The 14,739-nt window shown below is 51.5% G+C and overlaps 1 protein-coding gene and 1 long non-coding RNA gene across 4 annotated transcripts in view; one reads left to right on the top strand and one right to left on the bottom strand.

Annotated features, from left to right (window-relative positions):
* ankrd50 (ankyrin repeat domain 50) overlaps positions 1-10,261 on the top strand; it is a 25,171-nt gene extending 14,910 nt beyond the window's left edge. For all 3 annotated transcript variants that reach the window (XM_057042693.1, XM_057042691.1, XM_057042692.1), the window contains 2 exons: positions 5,154-8,698; positions 8,786-10,261. In XM_057042693.1, the coding sequence (XP_056898673.1) occupies positions 5,154-8,695 (3,542 nt within the window). In that variant the 3' untranslated portion in view covers positions 8,696-8,698; positions 8,786-10,261. The remainder of the gene's footprint in view (positions 1-5,153; positions 8,699-8,785) is intronic.
* On the bottom strand, positions 10,112-14,739 carry LOC130531015 (uncharacterized). Its single transcript, XR_008951990.1, has 4 exons — positions 13,329-14,739; positions 11,333-11,512; positions 10,902-11,242; positions 10,112-10,808 (listed from the first exon to the last, which is right to left on the bottom strand). It is a non-coding gene; the product is annotated as an uncharacterized LOC130531015 (long non-coding RNA).

The following is a 14,739-nucleotide window of genomic DNA, read 5'->3' as shown; positions in this document are numbered from 1 at the left end:
CCACCACCGACCTTCAGGTGGGCGGAGCTTTTCTTTGAGGCTTCCCGTCCACGTCGCCTCCCGGTGGTTGAACCTTTCCCCACCCAACGGCCAGATCTGATTTAGCACCACTGATCCCCGCCGCACCTCCCCGAGCAGCCCAGACCGTGACGGAGGGAGCGGACGCGCGTTATGCGTGCGCGTTATACGTGCGCCGTATGCGAGACGCTGCTGGAGGGAGCGCGGCTGTTCTGGCTGACTGACAACACCGACACAGTTGTGAAGCAAGGAGCACGGCTTATTTCTCCAGCACTGTGGAATGCTCCCCGGAGGAAGACAAAGGCGGTTCGGCTCACTGGCTCCCCACTAAATGACATTTCACAGCATCATTTAGAGGCCTGGATGTGTGTGTTTATGCGGAGGCGGCAGATTAGCTCTTAAATTTGAAGTAAAATCTATCAGGGATGAGATGCCAGGGACAATTTGTCGCCGTTACAGTGGAAAGAGCTCCACGCTCCGGGCAGAGGTCACATCCAGTTAAGTCCAGGTTAAAAGAGCAGCACATTTAATTAACTAACCTCAAAAAAAGAGAGGCATCGGGAGAGCCGAGTCATGTTGGGGTTTTCATCGGTGAGGCTGCATGTTGAGCCGCTCTCTGGAGGAGCTGAAGACCATAATCCCGGCCTGAATACTGTAATTTAGCAGCGTGCAGTCTGACAGCCTGGTAAATTACAGGTCTGCAGCGTCTGCGTCTGAAACCGCCTGCAGAAGCCCTGCAGAACCTTCTTCTCCTGCTCCTCCAGAGGTGATGCCCTTTGGTTTGTGGCATGCCCCTGCTCTCCATCTCTGGAGACTCTTTGCTGCTTCAAAGACTCAGGTGAGACCGTGACTCCGCGGTTTTTGCTGTAATTTAAATTCAACTTTAAGAGGCATAAATGCTGTGCAATTCCAGGGTTTTCCAGGGTTGCTTCGGGGGTAAAAGGGGGGTTAAATTGCTAAAATACCACGTTACCTTTTAACCTACATGCCAGGAATAACTTTGCAAGTACCTGATTCCACACCAGGCTGCCACAGTTCTCCTCCTGTCCACTGGCTTTTTTCCCCAGCCAAAGCCTTCCCAAACTGGTTCCAGACCTTCCCGGCACCGGCTGATAGCAGATAATGGCTCGTTTGAATTGACGGCCAATAAAACCTGGCGCGCTGAACTGAAGCGGCTGCTGCACAGGTGAATAGAAACATGTGCTCTCAGAGCCTAACTGAGGTCACCGGCAGGTCAAATAAAGAAAAATTGGGGACATTTGATCCGGGGGGGCAGCGGACCCCAGTCACGGAGCTGCTTGGCCTTCACGCCGTGTATATTCATCAGTTTGGGCAGAAAAAACTGTCAAAATAGCGGATTCGTTGCTGCAGCTGTACTGACAAATGCCCAAAGAGACCGTTGGAATACGTTTAGTCTATTTATACTCCGTTGCTTCCATTTTGGTCCGTGCGCTCCTGGTGAAACGTGCACTTTTCACTTTCCCAGTCGTGCGTCCAGCTGCATGCTGGGACGCTGCGGTGGCCCAGGTGTGCAGCCTCACCATGGGCTCCTTTGTGACTGTTTCAATGAGCTGCTGTCATTCAAAAGCACCCTCCCCTCCCCCTCCCCCTCCACCACGCTGAGGTCGGCGTGTGTGTGTCCCCCCCCCCCCCCCTCACCTGACGGGCCTCCGTGCAGTTGCACCACAACAGGTTTGACTGGAAACCATTTCACACGCAGTCAGAAGCTGCGGGCGTGTGCAGGCAGGCGTGTTTGCTCTCTGCCTCCAGTGCAACATAAATGTAACTGTTTAATCGTTTGGGCGGCCAAAAAAAAAAAGTAGCGCGTGCTTAAAAGGCCTCATCCCGCGGACCTCCAGCAGGATCGCCGTCGTCTCCCCTCGCTCGCGAACACGCCACGTTTATCGCAAGATAACGCAGAGAGCGTCGTCTGCACTCATGCGCCGGAGCAGAAATTAGAGGGTGCGTGTTGTCAAACAAGGAAGCCGCCTGTGCTTCTCCCAGTTTAAACAGCAGCAGCCCGTTTCAAAGGGCCGTTGTTTGCAGACCCTTGGAGCCCGCTCTCGTCCACATACTTGCGTTGGGGAGGCTGGCGCGGCCGGGGTGTTTTTTTGGAGCGGGGAGCAGCGCAGCTGTCGAGCAGACGTTTGTCGAGCAGGGTTTACTGGAGAGCTCGGGGAGGAGGGCGGGCAGGTTCAGGTTTCTCTTTTCTTTTAGATCCGAGACGACGCAACGACGCGGCGATTCGCCCTCGAAACGCCGCCCCGCCGGGCTCGGACCTCTGGTCTCTCAGCTGACGTTCACATGCTCCCTCATTTGTCATCTGAAATATTAATCTGGAAGGCGAACAGTCCCTCTTTTGTGCGTGGAGCTCTGTCTCCGCTGGCCCGGGTCCAGTCCTGTAACGAGCAGCAGCTGGCTCCGAGGCCTGTACTCGGGAGCTGCATCCCTCACTCTGATGAATGTGTCATTTGTTGCTTGTTTAGCACTCGCTTTTGTTCCGCCTCGAACCGTCCCCGCACACATACTCGGCCTGTTTGTGTAACCCACTTAGCAATGGCGCACAGCTCCCGCCTTCAAGAGAAAAAGGTCTGAGTGTTGGTAACCGACAGATCGTGCGTGCGCTGCTCACTTCCTGTTACGCCGCAGCTGCTCTCCGCGTTTGTGGTGGAGTTCGGAGCGGTAACGCTGCAGAAGCTTCGCGACCTCGGCGCCATCCGCCATCTTGAATGGTTCTGACTGCGCGTTCTCTGCTCTCGGTAGCTTCCTGCCGTCAGATTCCGGCCTGTTCTGGTCCCTGTATCTTCAGAACGTGTGCTGGGAATAGTGGAATGTAGAGAGTGTTTATTCGTTAGGTCCCCGGAGAGAATCCTCGTGATCCATCAGCACCTCCACCGGGCCTTTATGCACACATGATGCTGTTCTTGGTCTCTGAATTGGACAAAATACTGCAGGTCAGAGTCCTTTTTTTAGCTTCTTGCTAACCTCACAACTTGCTCCCCCCCGTCGGTGGCCTCTTCCGCTCTTGCTAAGTGGGTTTCCTGTTCTCCACTGGACCAAACTCAGGATGTCCATCGGGTGTCGATGCACCACTGAGATGCACTCGTTCTGTTTTTCTTTAAAAACGTAGAACGTGAGAGGACGTAGCGCGGCTAGTCCGACCTTCGGGCGGAACAAAAGAACATTAAGGGTCTGAAACAAAAGGAGACGAAGAGGAATTGAATGATGGGCTGAAATTCGACCTCAGCTGCTTGAAGTTGGCGCCGGAGGACAAAACCGCCGCTCGCATTAGGATTACGAGGATCCTTCCAGCAGTTGCGAGATCTCCGATTACGTTAACGTTTGCGCCGAGGTTTATTTGAAATCGGGTTTTCTGTGCCAGCATTTCTTTTTTTTTGGTCCCTTCAGCTGCTTTCTTGCTCCCTGTGCACCGGGTGAGAGCCAATGGTGCGCAGGGAGGGAGGGAGGAAGACGCACTCAGTCACTGAAAACAATGACAGGCTGAAAGTGGGTTAGGGTCATTGGGTTTTTGTAATGACTGTGCAATTACGTGGTATAAGGCTGGGGAGCGCCGCTTTATAGCTCGTATTAATCTGAACAGCTGCCTCCTCCCCGCGCAGCTCCTTCCGCCTGCAGACCTGAACGTGCTGACTAAGCTTTTTTTTGATGCCAGAGTGTAATAGCGTGGACTCATCAGGTGACTTGACTAACCTTTGCTGAACTGGAGAACAGCACCACCTGGTGGCCACATCTGCTGCTGAGAATCACTCACCTATGAAGGAGATCCAGATGTTATGGGAACCCAGTCGCATTCCGCAGTTTCTGCTTTCATTCCACGCGATGTGAAGCTTACAGACGCCTGTTTGGTGGGAGGTGTCAACACGGTTCATGACTTTAGCAACGATGGATGCTAAAGTGAAAGCAGGGCCAGAAGTAGCTAAATAGTTCTGTCTGTTTGTGTGCAAACACGCAGAGAGAAAGGGGATTATTGAGATGTACAGTTGTTGTCGGGCTTATCTTGAACAAACCCAGAAGCAGAAGATAAGGTGTCCGCTGCTCCCAGATCTGCCCAAACAGTCGGCAGCGGCATGGGAACTCTGCTTATCAAGCTTCCAGGTGTGTTGGACTCTGGCCCCCTGGGGAGACACATCCCACAGCACATTCACGTCATGGGTTCTATAATCACAGCAGTCGAGGCTAATTGTCAAAGATAAAAGGCTGTTTTCACAGGAAATCCCCCAGAAGTACTTCCTGTTAACCATGAGATGAGGCAAAGATTTAAATGTGTTTAAAGGGTCAGTGTTGGTTCATGGTCTATACAGCACAATTTAAAGGAAGGAGACTTTTCCCACAGTTGGAAGTCATAGTAGTGCCGTGTGGGAGCACCAGTGAAAGAGCCTTTTTTATCCTGCCCCAGTCACCCTGAGAACCACAGGAAGTGCAAATATAACTGGCAAAAATGCTGCAAGAGCGCAGAACCATGACCAGTTTGTTTATACATGGAAGCACGTTGACTTCATGCCCATTAGTCCCAGATGTTGTGAAGAGGAATTCCCACTAAAGATCTTTCCATTTCCAGCATCAGTGTGACAATTCCCTGTTTTTGAAGGTTTTAAAGGTGCTCACTGGGAGCACTGAGAGGTATTTTAGACCATGGATGTTCTCCAGGCATGGAAATCAAATCTGTCCTGCTTCTCCTGAACAGCAGCACAGCTTTTATTATTTGATGTAATTATCCCAATTTGTCCGTTTTCCTCGTGTATGTTTTTTCCCTTTTCCTGTCTGGTTCACCAGACGCAGCACCGTCCACTAATTGCCACTATTTTGTTTTCTTCAGTTCTTCTCTGGCATTGAGTGAACGTGAACTCCTGCTGCTCACGTCTGCCTCCAGCAGCCGGAATTCCGCCGACAGCTTTTTTTAAATAAACAGCTTTACTGTTGATAATTGCATTCCGAAAATTGAAGGTTGGTTTAAAGTGATTACCCAACGGAGCACGATAAGTGGATATGATCAAGGTCAAACGTCCAGGGAATGACTGACGAGGAGACGGAACAGTGCTCTTCTTACATTCTTGTGATTCTCCACATGGCTAAAAATTCCTCTTCTCTAATTTTTTTTTTTTTTGCCCCTCCAGGATTCCGTAAAATTAGCCTCGATGATCTCCGCAAGGCCTACATCGTCAAGGATGTGCAGCAGTACATCCTTCACAGACTGGACCAGGAGGAGGCTCTGAGGCAGCACCTTACGAAGGAGACCGCCGAGATGCTCAACCAGCTCCACATCAAGAGCAGCGGCTGCTTCCTCTACCTGGAGCGGGTGCTGGACGGTGTGGTGGAGAACTTCATCATGCTCCGCGAGATCCGCGACATCCCCGGGACCCTGAACGGCCTCTATCTGTGGCTCTGCCAGAGACTATTTGTCAGGAAACAGTTTGCCAAAGTCCAGCCCATCCTCAACGTAATCCTGGCCACATGTAGGCCCCTCACGGTCAAGGAGCTGTACCACGCCGTCTGGACCAAAAACATGACTCTGACCATGGAGGAGTTTCAGAAGAAGATGGACATTCTCTCCAAGCTGCTGGTGGATGGCCTTGGGAATACTAAAATCCTTTTTCACTACAGTTTTGCCGAGTGGCTCCTGGATGTAAAACACTGCACCCAAAAGTACTTGTGCAACGCGGCAGAAGGACACAGGATGCTGGCCATGAGCTACACGTGTCGGGCCAAGCAGCTCAAGCCTGGGGAGGTGCAGGAATTTGCCCTCCACCTCGTCAATTCCAATTTGCAGATCGAGACCTTCAACTTGGCTCTTTGGATGGTCTGGAATGGAACTCCCACTAAAGACTCTCTGAACAGCTCCATCCCTAAAGAACAGGAGGTCCTGCAGCTTCTGGTGAAAGCCGGAGCTCACGTGAACAACGAGGACGACCACGCGTCTTGCATCGTGCAACAGGCCCTGGAGCGAGAAGACTCCATACGGACGCTGCTTGACAACGGGGCGTCGGTGAACCAGTGCGACTCCAGCGGAAGAACGCTGCTGGCCAACGCCGCCTACAGCGGAAACCTGGACGTGGTGAACCTGCTCATATCTAGAGGAGCAAACATGGAGCTGGAAGACAACCACGGACAGACAGCACTTACTCTGGCTGCACGGCAGGGTCACACCAAAGTGGTCAACTGCCTGATCGGCTGCGAGGCCAACATCAACCACACGGACCACGACGGGTGGACCGCCCTGCGCTCCGCGGCGTGGGGCGGACACTCGGAGGTCGTGTCGGCTCTGCTTTACGCTGGCGCCAAAGTGGACTGCGCCGACGCCGACGGGAGGACTGCTTTGAGGGCCGCGGCGTGGGGAGGACATGAAGACATCGTGCTGAACCTTCTCCAGCACGGGGCCGAGGTGAACAAAGCTGACAATGAAGGAAGGACGGCCCTCATCGCCGCCGCGTACATGGGCCACAGGGAGATCGTGGAGCATCTCCTAGACCACGGAGCCGAGGTTAACCACGAGGACGTGGACGGCAGGACCGCCCTCTCTGTCGCTGCGCTCTGCGTTCCTGCCAGTAAAGGTCACGCGTCCGTGGTGAGCCTTCTGATTGACCGGGGGGCCGAGGTTGACCACTGTGACAAAGATTGCATGACCCCCCTTCTCGTGGCTGGCTATGAAGGACACGTGGACGTAGTGGATCTCCTTTTGGAAGGGGGTGCCGATGTGGATCACACCGATAACAACGGTCGCACTCCGCTCCTCGCTGCCGCCTCAATGGGCCACGCCTCCGTGGTCAACACCTTACTTTTCTGGGGGGCCGCTGTGGACAGCATTGACAGCGAGGGCAGAACCGTGCTGAGCATATCGTCGGCTCAGGGTAACGTGGAGGTGGTCAGGACTCTGCTGGACAGAGGTCTGGACGAGAACCACAGGGACGACGCCGGCTGGACGCCGTTGCACATGGCTTCGTTCGAAGGCCACCGCCAAGTGTGCGACGCGCTCATCGAGCAAGGCGCCCGTTGCACGGAGGTCGATAACGACGGTAGAATCCCGCTGATATTAGCTGCGCAAGAGGGACATTATGACTGCGTGCACATTCTTCTGGAAAACAAGTCCTGCATCGACCAGCGGGGGTATGATGGGAGGAATGGACTGAGGGTGGCGGCACTGGAGGGGCACAGGGACATCGTTGAACTGCTGCTGAGCCACGGCGCTGACATTGATTACAAAGATGCAGACGGACGCCCGACGCTCTACATCCTGGCACTTGAGAACCATTTAGCCATGGCGGAATATTTCCTCGAGAACGGAGCAAACGTGGAAGCTTCCGACACCGAGGGCAGGACGGCGCTCCACGTGTCTTGCTGGCAGGGGCACATCGAAATGGTGAGGCTGCTGATTAACTACCACGCCGACGTCAACGCTTGCGACAATGAGAAGCGCTCCGCCCTCCAATCGGCCGCGTGGCAGGGACACACAAAAGTCGTGCAGTTTTTGATCGAAAGCAGCACACACGTGGATCACACGTGCAATCAGGGGGCGACGGCGCTGGGCATCGCAGCGCAGGAGGGACACATCGACGTCGTCCAGATCCTCCTGGAAAACGGCGCCGACCCCAACCACGCCGACCAGTTTGGCCGCACGGCCATGAGAGTGGCGGCCAAAGGCGGCCACTCCATGATCATCAAACTGCTGGAAAAGTACGGGGCCTCGACCCTGAACGGCTGCAACCCCTCTCCAGTCCACACCATGGAGCAGAAAACGCCGCTGGCCGTGACGGGCAAGATGCAGTCCCTCACCATCAAATCAAGCAGCTCTGGTAGCACGGGCGCAGGAGACGTGCAGCTGTCCGGGCGCGGCGTGCCCAACGGGCCCGTTCATGCTTTCAGTTCGCCCTCGGAGTCTCCGGATTCGACGGTAGACCGGCAGAAATCCTCCCTGTCCAACAACTCCCTCAAAAGTTCCAAGAACTCCTCTTTGAGGACCACGTCGTCCACGGCAACGGCCCAGACCGTCCCCATCGACAGCTTCCACGGACTGACCTTCACGGAGCAAATCCAGCAGCACTCGCTGCCTCGCAGCCGGAGCAGACAGTCTCTCGTGTCCCCTTCCTCCACCACCAGGTCCACCGGTCAGCAGCCGTCGTCTCCGGCCAACGACTTCGACTGGTCCCAGTTAAAACCAGCCCACAAATCAACAAAAGCAGGCAAGATCGGGAACGGGACGACAAACAGCAAAGGAGCCTCGGGAGACAAGAAAAAAGGCAAGAACGGGCCGCCGAGCCAAGGGCAGGTCCTGGAATATGAGATGACGCAGTTCGACAAGAGAGTCGCCCTCAACAAGTCAGTCGCAAACATCGGCGTGAAAGACCCTCACTACAAGATCATGATCGGCGGGTCGGTTCGACCGGACAGGGTCCAAGCCCAGGACCAGTTCTTCATCCAGCAGCAGAGCTGTTCTGAGAAGAAGAGGAACGGCATCATGACCAACCCTAACTATCACCTCCAGGGTAACCAGGTCTTTCTCAGCAGAGTGTCGATGCCGCGGTCCGCTCCGAACCGAGGCCATCAGGAGGTTCTGGAGAACTATCCCATCGGGGAGACCGAGCTAAGCCTTAAACAAGCCCTGAAACTGCAGATTGACGGATCGGACCCCGGCTTTAACTACAAAAAGGAGACCCCGTTGTAGCTGGTAAGACATGACACCCTTCTGATGAGGGTCATCTGACATTTTTCTTCTTCTGCTGAAACAAACAGGTTTTCCCCCCCCCCGTTTCAGATGTCCTGGTCCCGTTTGTCCTGCAGACATCGTAGGGGACGTGCCAAAGCAACTGTCATCTGCGTAGAGCGGTTCCTTCATCAGTGAGAGACCTCGGAGGGACTCTGACCTCTGACCTTACTGATGCCTCAAGGCTTAGCTGGACTGATGCATCGATGTGCCTGCGTCTGTTCGCCTCCGTGCAAACATTTTAATTTAAAGTAATGCTATTTAATAAACAGTGTATGCACTTTGAGTAATATGACAGACATACATTTGTTCTATCCATTCTGTATCCCATCCAATAAGAAACATACCAATGCCTTTTTTTTTTTTACTTTGTTCCGTCTCTTTTTCACACTGACAGCAATGTGCCGCGAGTACGTTGTCACCGATCGCAGGATGTAACAGCGGTTTGCCTCTAGCGCGTCGATAGTCCGCCTTCCTAGAGACCCCCAATAATCCGTGTTAACCCTCATCAGTGTGCTAAACCTATGTTGTGCGTAATGTGTTTATAATTATTTTACAAGTGTATTTATTTTTGGAACAAAAAGCCACTTTTTTCGCTGCGTTTTGTGTTGCGCGACGCTCTACCATGGTGCTGTGTTCAGAAGCTGCCTCCCGAGTTCTGTTGGCTTTGTGCATCATTATGAATAAATACAAAGAAAGCGGAAGGTTTGTTGATTTTGTTTTTTAAATTTTGTCCCTATGGGATTTTTGATTTTTTTTTTTTTTTTTTCGTCAGTGTGTTTAAAAACCCGCTAGCCGTCAAAAGATGCTAAATTGCAGGTGTTGGAGTGACGGGTTGGTCTTCATGTTATCTGCTTCAGAACAGGAAACGGGTCCGTTCCACCACGTGTGCTAACAGTTACTGGCTAAAAATGGCGGGTCATGCCGATTTCTTGCTCGACGCACATTAATCTTCGCAGCTAATGACGCTCTGGATCGTCCCGTCTAGCTCCGCCCACACAGCCTCTAGTACCACGTCAATAATCTGCCTGAATCGGACAGAAACCATCTGGTGTAAAATGTGGGTTCGTTTCCAATTATCGCTGCTGGATTGTTTGGGGCGTGGCTACAGGGGGCGTGGCTCCGGGGGCGTGGCCCCAGAGGTCCTGCTATAAAGACCAATCGCAGCTGTGGAAGGTAGAAATCGCAGAACCGTGAAGCCAAAGTTGACTTGTAAAAATACGCTTGTCTACTTTTCTCCTACCGTGAGAAACCGAGGGAACCGAAACATCTGGTTCTCGTGAGTGCCGTTAGCATCTGGTTCTGGCGAAGGACCAGGACGTTCTCAGCTGTGTGGAGGTTCGTTAGGGACGAAGGTTCTGGTTCCTCGTTTCCGTCTGTCAGCGCTGATCTGACGGCCTGGTTGGTTGTAAATAGCTTAACATGTACATTCGACTTTCATTTACAGAATTCCTGTATTATACGAGGTGGAATTTTCTGATGTATATTAAAGTGCTGAATAAACATATTTGCTTTACTGCTGAGAAACGTCTGCTGAACTTCTTCAAGAAAATCTGAGTCGGAATTTTAACATTTGGATGGAACAAAAAGTTCTGACGTTCAAGTTTTACCGTTTTTTTTGTTGTTTTTTTTAAATTTCTTAACATTTATTTAGGATTTCTCTCTGTATTCCTGTTCGCCAAATTTTAACAAACGGGAAAAAACACATTTCGCTGGTAAAACTTGGACTTTTTTTTTTTTTACGTGTCGTTTTTCCATTTTGAATTTGGAATCTCTGCAAAACATTTTTTACATCATTTTTCCGACACTCAAACCTGGAGTCGATTCCTCGCTGGAGTCAGATTAGATCAAAAAATTATCTGATCTATTTCTTCCTCTGAAAACTTTCAAGTCACTTTTAAAAAAATTCTGGTTTAAAATAAGAGAAATTCATCAAATAAAGAGGAAGACAAGAAAAAGGTTTCATCTCACAGATATTCCTAATTTCCTCTTCATCCAGATTATTCCCTGCCTTTGTGGACTCTTACCTCACCGTTGTGCTGTTCCGTCACCTCCAGAACTTCCAACTTTGGAGCTGCAACAAAGAATATTACTGAGGAATTAAAGATCTGAGAAGATTCCTCACATTGTTTTAGAATAAAAAAAATAAAAAAAAGATTTTAAGCACTTTTTTCTCAGGAGATTTTGACAGGGAGTTTCGCAGGGTTCCAAAGTCTTAATTCCGATCATTGATCCGTAAACCATCTGGCACTGACGTCATGTGGTAACATTCCGCCCGAACTCGGAGGAACTCCTGGAGAATTTGCTGCCAGTGGCAACATCTGGTTCTCCTCCAGCTGTGCCCTTGTTTTGGATACGGCGCTAACAAGCTCCCACACAGCATCCGCACAAGATGGCGACGGTTCCATTCCCGACTGCTTCCAGATGCATCCTAAACCCGATGACCTCCATCTGCACCACCCGGCACCAAATGGAGGGAATCTGTCCAGCAACCTTTCTTTTTTCTCCCTGTGGAGTGAAAATTGTTTTGACAATTATTTGATTTTCCAGAATCTGACTCTTCCAGAAACTTCAGGATTGTGGGTTCCTTGAACGCACCGTCGTGTTTGTGTGGAACGGTTCTCCGGCTCCCTTCAGGAATGAGGAACATGAAGATCTGCCGGCAGCCTCACATCTGGCTCCAACTCGCCGTCATCACACGCGTCTCAGAGCTCGTGGTCACTCCAGATGTTGCCTCCCGAGGAACGTTGGCCTCTGGTTGCGGCAGCACTCTGAGAACTGAAGAGTTCCAAGAGTTGGGAGGTCAGAACTGAGCTCATCCTGAAAATCCGGAGATTTACGTCCGTGATTGTGGTGGTTCTCACGAGACATGAAACGTTTCTGGTTTTCACTCGCTAAATAACTGCATTAAAAAAAAAAAAAAAAAAAGAATTCATTTGCCTCGAGATCATCGCGGTGAGCGCGGCATCGGGCTGGGAGGGAGTTCGGAAAATGCTCAAATTTCGTTGTCGACGTGAATGTTGGGAGTTGAATTGTTGAATTGCGCAACAGCAAATGGCCGATGGTGATTCACAACGGTAGTTTACGAGATAAACTACGATTGTGGTGGATTCGTGGCCCCAAAACAAGCTAATGTTACTTTTGGGGGGGGGGGGGGGGGGGGGGGGGTTTATTCTCCTAATTAGATTTTTTCTGGAAAGCAGGAGGTTAAACATCGTCCCTGTGCTACACAGGTGCAGCGACTCCGGAGGTGAACAAAGGCACCAAACACGGCGAACTGTCTGTCTCTGTTGTCCGATTACCCATAATCCCCTGCCCCCCCTCACCGAGCTGCCTGGATGAAAAGACAAATGTCTCCTTTGAAGCTCCACACAGGTGTTCCACGTTCACTGTGAAGCACCTGACAGTAAAAGAAGAGCTGGGAGGCAGGAAGTGGTCTCCAGAGTCCTGATGGTTAATCACCGGGGCACAGCTGGAGGAGCTCCACGTGTTTCCGTTTGGGACCGGAGCAGCTGGATCGCAGCCTTTCCCACACATTCCTTCCGTCAGATGCTAACATTTGTCCGCCGAGTTGGAATATGAACATAATTCTGGGAGATTAAAACCCTGAGAGATGAAAATATTTCTCAGTAACTACGGAGCGTCTCGGCTTTTTACGAGAGTCATCCGGTTTGCGGCTATCGCTAATCGCTAGCCGACCACGACAGGAGAGCGGCGAGATGAGCTGTCGCTCTGTTTCACGCTGATTTTTTTTTTTTGACCCAAAGCGATGCTAATGTAGCGGTTAGCTGGGCAGATATGCAGTGTTTCCGATGAAATTGGATGATTCGGAGCCATCAGCGCCGTCTTTCATGGTTTCCACAGAACAGGAAGTTGGTAAAAATGTGAAACGTTTCCAACCGTCGGCGGCGAAACAATCTCTCCTCGAGGAGCCGCGGCCGCGTGGAGGCGATAACGCGTTTTCAGAAGAGCGAATCTCGCTGCCAAGACTCAGCAGCCCTCTGAAATTAACATTCCTGGATGCGCTCCTTTATCCGGATCGCTCGGAAGCGTTTGGGGTTTTCCTTGGCTCCGTCTCAATCCTCCAGACGTCTGATCGTGGCTCGGACGCAACCGACAGCGAGCGGAGATTCGGGTTCCCTCGAAGTGGCAGAAAGTTTGAGCCGACAAGTCGGTTCGATTCCACGGAAGACCGAGTCGGGGGTTCGGGAGGCGTCGTCTCATCTGCGCAAAACTTTACGGACAAAACCAACGGTCCGATTTAAAATCGGCGTTAAAAGCAGCGAATAACGTGGCTCAGGTCTGAAATCAGCTAATCCTTTAGCACCTCCAGAACAGTCCGAGGCAGATTAGAACCCAGCTGAGGAACCACCTGCTTGGTTTACTGGTTCTGGGCCGTGTTACGGGTTTAGCATTCTGAGCTATTATCACCTATTATCACAGCGTTGGCAGCGCCTCAACGCCATTTAGGCCTTGGCAGCGTTGCACCTATTTTCTTCCCCCTCCCCCTTTCCTGCATTCCTCTCCACCTTTCTTCTAGTTCCACCTTTGTTCCACCATCACCCCGAATCCTCTCGTCGGGTTCTGCTCTCACCTTCACCTCTCAACGTGCTACCGGTTAGCCACTAGCTAACGCGTCTGCTGGCTGCGCGGCTCTGTCGACCTCGACAGCCTCCAGTGCCAAGTTCCGTTTTGCCTCCGACAATCAGCACTTAACTCGCCGCTTTTGTGGGATTTTTGATTTCCCCGTTTTCATCGAGCCTAATTTTCTACCTCTGTTCGTCTGTCCCACATCCAACCACCGCCACGCTCTCCCCTCCGTCAGCAGCGAGCAGCTTTTGCCACGACTGCTGCAGAGTTCAGCCCAGGACAGCACACACACACACACACACACACACACACACACACACCACACACACACACACACACACACACACACACAGGCAGTTTGTGGACTGAATCAATGTGTTGGCTGTTAGGGGGCCCGGGGACAGATGGAGAACAGTGATGGTGGAACAATGGCGTTCTTGGAGTTCGACGCACGCTGCAGGAGGAGAAACACCGAGGGTTAAGACGTCACATGACCTCACTGGTGGACGCTCCCCTTGTGAGATCTGCTCCGCTTCAGCCAGCGTTGGATTTTTTGTCTTTTTTTTTTCTTTTAACGATTTGACCTCATTCGAGACTCGTAGCAGATGTCAATCAGCTGGGTAAATATTTGAACACCACTCGGGGACACGAACGCTTCGGCGACGCAGTGAAGGGAAGCGTGCTAACACTGAGCTCAATTTCTGGGATTAGCCACACTAGCAGCGCTCCTCCTGGACCAGACAGAGACGGCTAATGCCAAATTAGCATTAAAATAGGCGTGATTACCTCATGTCAGTCCTCAGGTGTGAAGTGTCAGTCAACAAAAAAATCGACTAAGTGCCAGAACAAGGTTAGCTCCCGCTGAATTTTGTGTTTTTTGTTCAACTGCTGCATCTCGAACTTTCCTCCAAGCTCAAGGTTCTCATCAAAACGTGATCGCTGTCTCGTAAAAAATGGCAGCAGGTTTTGTCGACTTTGGTAAATTTAAGCTTCCAATTTGTGAAATACAGTCGAAAAAGAGGGAAGAAAAAAAACAGCGGAAATATTTCATTATTGCATCTGCTGGGGTCTAATTATCTTCGCTCGCCATTATTGTCACGATTAGCTTACCTAGCAATGGAGCTAGCATACGCCAGCGGATGTTTGTTTGCAGGCTAGTGATTCGCTGAGATCAGATACCCAACAATCCATTTTGTCGTAGTCACAGACAGCAAGAAGTCCGTTCCTCAAAGTACGGACCTCCAAGTATGAACTCCTGAAGTCCACAAGACGTCTAATGTCTCCGAGGTGTCCCCAGGCGTCCTGGACACGTCCTGACCAGCGTGTGGGGGAGTAGCGCCTCTATTTTTAAATATCTCAAGGATCGCCTCAGAACTCCAGCGACATAAATCGGCCAAATGAACGTCCATACGTTG

This window comes from Takifugu flavidus, chromosome 9 (genome assembly GCF_003711565.1).
Source record: "Takifugu flavidus isolate HTHZ2018 chromosome 9, ASM371156v2, whole genome shotgun sequence".
NCBI classification, from domain to species: Eukaryota; Metazoa; Chordata; class Actinopteri; order Tetraodontiformes; family Tetraodontidae; genus Takifugu; species Takifugu flavidus.
This window is presented reverse-complemented; position numbering and strand designations above follow the sequence as displayed.